Source organism: Notothenia coriiceps, unplaced genomic scaffold, assembly GCF_000735185.1.
Source record: "Notothenia coriiceps isolate Sejong01 unplaced genomic scaffold, NC01 NC01_scaffold00021222, whole genome shotgun sequence".
Lineage (NCBI taxonomy): Eukaryota > Metazoa > Chordata > Actinopteri > Perciformes > Nototheniidae > Notothenia > Notothenia coriiceps.
In genome coordinates, this window is record NW_011353923.1 from 1 (window position 1) to 5,547 (window position 5,547).

Consider the following 5,547-nt stretch of genomic DNA (forward strand, 5'->3'; position numbering starts at 1 on the left):
CAGGACAACAACAGAGCTACAAAACCCATACTTTTAACCCGATATACATTCAAACACCCTTAAATTACCTAATCTCTTTAACCCGATATACATTCAAACACCCTTAAATTACCTAATCTCTTTAACCTGATAGCCAAAAATGCAGTTTGCTGGAATTAGTCATATGAAATGTGTGTAGGAATCTGTATCGGAAAATAGGAATAAATGGGGCGAAACCGCGAGCAGTTCAGGCAGTCAACTCGAGCACTTATGCTGCATTCATACATAACGCCCTATTGCCACTCTAACAACCAACCAAACAGAGTCTCCTTAAACCGCTCTATTTAACCTGCCAGATCTCTCTCTACAGGCATTGCTTTCTGCTGCTATTGCTGCAGCTACCTCTACGTCGCTGCTGCTTGCCTGCCCCACCACCACCCCAGCTTCCACCTGTAAGCTCGGGGGTTAGTTATTTAATCATCACTCATCGTGCTATGTATATCTATGGAGTGATGATGCCCAAGCCTAGTCGCCAAACTGTTAAAGAAACACGTGAGTTGTCTGACTGAACTCAAACTAAATTAAGGCTAAAAGTAAATAACAAGCATTTTAACGATTGCTTTCACTGTTTAATTTAGGTTATAAGACCAGTATTGAATAATAACAGTAAAAGCACAATGAGAGTAACAACCCTTTTCTCTTACCTTCAAATATTTGTTTACAAGGTCCGGTACCATGAAACCAGAAGTTGAGGTGTCACACCTTACTAAAACTCACTGTTTAATCCCTCTAAGAAAACCTCAGATCCTCCTTCCTCTACGGTGTGCAGTGTGTTTGTCAGAGTGCAGCGCAAAACAGCCTGAAGGAGGAAGTTATAAAGGGCAATCTAAGTGCACGGCTTGAACCCACCCACATGCAGTTTATGATCAAGAAAGTAGTTCCACTTTGCTTTGACCTGTCTCATATCTCTTATACTGTATTGTGTTGTTTTCTAACAGTGTGTTGGTTCCTTATAAACTGTAGTCTACTTTAGATACTTGGACTTTCATATCTTTTTTCTGTGCCACTTTATTTTTACTCCTGGAGTATTTTTACTGTGTACAGTCGTATTTGTAGTATTAGTACTTTTACTGAAGTAAAGGATCTGAATATATTCCCCACCATGACTATTATATTGGTTTGATCTTCTTTTTTTACTTTATCAATGCCACGTCAGGTAATAATGATTTAGCAAAGCCAATTTAAAAATAATTATGATCACTCTGATCACTTGGACACTTTTGAAAAAGTTTGTCCAGATTGAAGTGGCCGAGGTCCATTTATTGAGAAAAATGTATGGCTGGTCTGACTTGTAGAACTCAAAGGCTGCACCACATATTAAATTCCTGGTATTATTGTTGTTTTGTTGTTAAATATGGCACAAAAAAAACGTTTTAACATGTTGCTCCTGTCCACAGAAAGTGGTGTCCAAACATGTTAATACATCTTTAATAGACATAACTGTTTGTCATTTACATCTCATTTGGTAGAGGTTCATTATATTAAAAAAAAAAAAACAAGAAAAGAAGAAGAATATATACCTTTATTAAAAAGCATGTTATCAGAAGAAAAAAATATCGTTGTGTTTATTTACAGCAGGGAGAGATAAAGAAATCCAAATATTTCTGCTTCCTTTTAACTGAGAGGAATTGATTAAATCTACATATGTTAGAGATGTTTGACATTAACGTCCATCAAGTTTTATTCTACACTAATGTATACATTTATCAGAAACATATCAACAAATACATTGTTTACAAACATCTTACATTATTGTAATTATGGAAAACCAGAGTTTACTGGGGCTTTTGTATGAAATGACAAATTGCATAATATGTACACTATCAACCATAATTACAGTAATACATGAAAACTCCTCCTCATCAACATCATCATAATAAATCACGTGGCACTCTGTGAACATACGTCTACTATAATGGCTTCACTTCCATTGCCAGTAATGAACAATATTTTTCATGTGCCACAGATCCTCCTTTGAAATTCACCACGAATACATTAAGGTTACAAAGCACATTAGGAAACTGGTTATATGTCAACACACATATGTAGCAATAAACACAAACATTGGAAGTGAATATTGGCGCTTGCTACAAACCTCAACATTTGAACCACTTTACCATGGATTACCAAATGTACCCTGAAATCAGTCATTCTTTAGATCAGTAATCCAACAGTTAATGCAAAGAAGTTACATACTCAAACAGCAACTAGTACATTGATCCACGTGAGAAGTTCTGCATGCGAACACGTTGTTCTTCGGTTGAACTTTGGCGAATAAACATGCGATGCAGCATTAACTTCAAATGACTCCTAAACTTCACCCCAACAAACGCGTAAAAGACAGGGTTCAGGCAGCAGTGGGAGAAAGCAATGAGCCGGCACACATAGAAGGCATAGTCCAGCTGGATACTTGCTTCACATTTCTCAAATGGTTCAACCATATTGTCAGACAGGATCCTCAGAAAGATGGCTACATTGTACGGTACCCAGCCGAGGAAGAATACAGCCGCGATGCAGAACACCAACTTCACGGCTCTGTTCTTCGTGTGGGATCTTGATTTTGAGATTCTCCTCAGTATTTGAATGTAGCAGAAAGCCATGACTGTGAAGCTGACCAAGAAGATAACATTCTCTGGGGAGAAACCAATGCTTTTCCAAATAGTAGATTCATATTCACAGCCCACAGAGTGTTCACCTTGGTGGGGGATCGGAATGAGGACGCTATAGAAGAGGGAGGGCACGGCTGCTCCGATGCTGATTAGCCACAGAAGGAAAGACATATAAACCCCGGTGCTGATCTGCAGTGTTCTCAGGTCAGACAGAGGGTGAACCACGGCCAAATACCTGTAGATGGTCATGATGGTGAGGCAGAGGATGCTGCTGTAAAACCCAGTGAAGAAGACAAAAGTCACAATTTTGCAGAGGGCCTCTGAAAACACCCATCCCCAGATGTGGTAAATGGCCCAAAAGGGGAGACCGAAGGTGAAAACGAGGTCGGAAATGGCCAGGTTCAGGATGAAGATGTTGGTGAGAGACTTGAGGTTTTCATACAGCCCCAAAATTACAAGGACAAGGATGTTTCCTATGAGGCTCAGTGTGATCACAACAGAAAAGAACGCAGGAATGACCATGGACCCAAACTGGACCACTTCGCCTTTTTCACAGATTTCATCCTCGTAGTATTCGTCATACTCGCTGATATTCAAAGAGTCATTCATTGCTGATCACTGGAACCTAGACAATAAGTATGGGATAAGTATGTGCATTACTTCAGGTTCAAGAAATGTCACTGTAAAAAGAGTACAAATAATAAAGGTCTTTTAACAAGAACTCTGAGTCTATATAAGAGGGTGCATTCAACATCATGCTACACTGGAACTCCTATAACGAAATTATTATGTTGCAACATCAATATCTTTAGTGTGCAAGATTAAAAAAAAGGACCTACCTCTTGCTTGGCGGGACTGATGTGTTGTTGGACGTGATGCCTCTCGCCACTCCAAAGAAATCTAAAAAAGTTGTAGCTTTTGTAATCTCGTGACAAGTGAGGCAGTGTTTTCTGTTCCTAGTTTTGTTGTAGCCTGACATGTGTTCAAGTCCTCAGCTCACCTGGATTTGCGGATTTATTTTTAAACAAACACAAATGGAATAATTTTTGTTTTTTGAGCCCGAATTGTTCAATATTAATCTAGATTTCCGGTGTTAACCCAACACAGCGGCCTGTTTTTTTGTTTTGTTTTTAAATTGTGCATTAACTTGTACTTACTTTGGATAATCTGCAGCACTTACTGTAAACATGTTTTAATAGGAACTAGGAATTTAAAAGACATCTCTGAGTCGGATGACTTAAAATCGTGTCAAGTTAAACAAACACTATATCTGCATGGCGTGTATTATCTGAGAATTCAGCATAGTGAAACCTCAGAAAAGAAGATATGAGCTATGAAACTAAAAAGGGGTACTACAGCACTTACATGACATTGGGGCACTTGTGTGTATTTTTTTTTGTTTTGTTTTATAGATGGATACAAATTGATAAACCAGAGCCAAAGATGCCCTGATTTATTGTCCTTAGTGTGGGTCAAGCTTTCAAACACTGGATCCTACATTTCCCACAATGCAACCATCTCATCTGCTGAAAACAAAACACACAGGCTAAGTATTAGTGTAAAATCAATTTGCGTCCTAAAAAAAGGGGACCAATTGACCAGTGTTGAATTGTATTATTAAATGTTAGTCTATTTTACTTGTATAGTATGTAATACACAAACGGGTGTTGGAGATTTTATAAATGATAAAAATACACATACATTTGAAAAGTGACGGTTTAGCGGTTCGAAAGTAATATTGCAGTGAATTTCAATATACTTTAAAGATGTGCAACAGACAACAAAGGACAACAGAAAAGTGGGATACATTGTTGTTGTCATTTATCACATGACATCGGTGTTTACTTTGCTACGACAACCAAGCTACCTTAAGGGTCCCGCCTACCGAGCTCATAGTCATTGGTCGAAGAGATACATGGCGCTCTGTGATTGGTTAACACTGTTACAATTGTGACACTTTAAACATGTTTGTATGCACGCCTAAACGATCTGTGTTGTTATGGACTTGAGTCACATCTGTAAAAGTATGTCAAAGTTATTATTCTTTTATACATATTTCACCTGAAATGGTCTATAAACACGCTCGATTATCCAACGTATCGCTTGTTGGAGATGTCACTGCTATTTTCTAAATGCCTGCCAAAGGTTAACTGTGTAAAAGCTAAATTTAACGTCACTGTAAAAGCTACACAAAGCATTTACAAGTGTCTTTAAAGGATTGAGCTGCCAGCTGTTTGTTCTTGTCTGTCGGTTTTAAGGTTCGAAAAGAAATATGAGTGCTTAACGTTAGTGTTGTGAAACTATTGTTGCTGTTTTCAAACTGTTGAAACCTAACGTAGCTAAGTTAGCCGTTAGCTAAACAAAAACGTAACGTAAAGTGCGTTAGCTAACGTAACTACAGTGTGAATGCTTAAGTATTCAAATGCAGGTTTTTCCAGTATTTTGCCACTTTCATAACGTTGTATTAAGAAGGCATACAACATATTGTACATGCTTTGTTTACTTCCTCATAGCTAACTAACAGGAGTTTTCAGTAGGAGGAGGACACAGTAACATTTTGCACATACTATCCAGTCATATTTCCTCTCTGAATGTTATCATTTTTAGTGTAGTTTATCACAGGTATTGACTTATGGTATACATAGTTTATGGACTAGAGGACTTTATGTACAAGTAGAGGTGAAAGAAGTACTCAGATCTTGTACTTGAGTAAGTACCAGAGAGTAGGAATACAATGTTACAGGTAAAAGTCCTGTATTCAAAATGTTACTTACTGTAAGTAAAAGTACAAAAGTATCAGCATCAAAATCAAGTACTTATTATGGAAATAATATACATATAATATACATATAATTATATTTCGCAATAATACATATAATATGTTTAGATTCTAATGATG

The 5,547-nt window shown here is 37.6% G+C and overlaps 1 protein-coding gene across 1 annotated transcript; it reads right to left on the bottom strand.

Moving 5' to 3' along the window:
- Nucleotides 1–1,546: 1,546 nt before the first annotated feature.
- On the bottom strand, nt 1,547–3,575 carry LOC104953172 (chemokine XC receptor 1-like). The gene is made up of 2 exons (XM_010780094.1): nt 3,488–3,575; nt 1,547–3,273 (listed from the first exon to the last, which is right to left on the bottom strand). The coding sequence occupies exon 2, from the start codon at nt 3,255–3,257 to the stop codon at nt 2,247–2,249; it is 1,011 nt and encodes a 336-aa protein (XP_010778396.1). The 5' UTR covers nt 3,258–3,273; nt 3,488–3,575; the 3' UTR covers nt 1,547–2,246.
- Between the last annotated feature and the right edge of the window lie 1,972 nt (nt 3,576–5,547).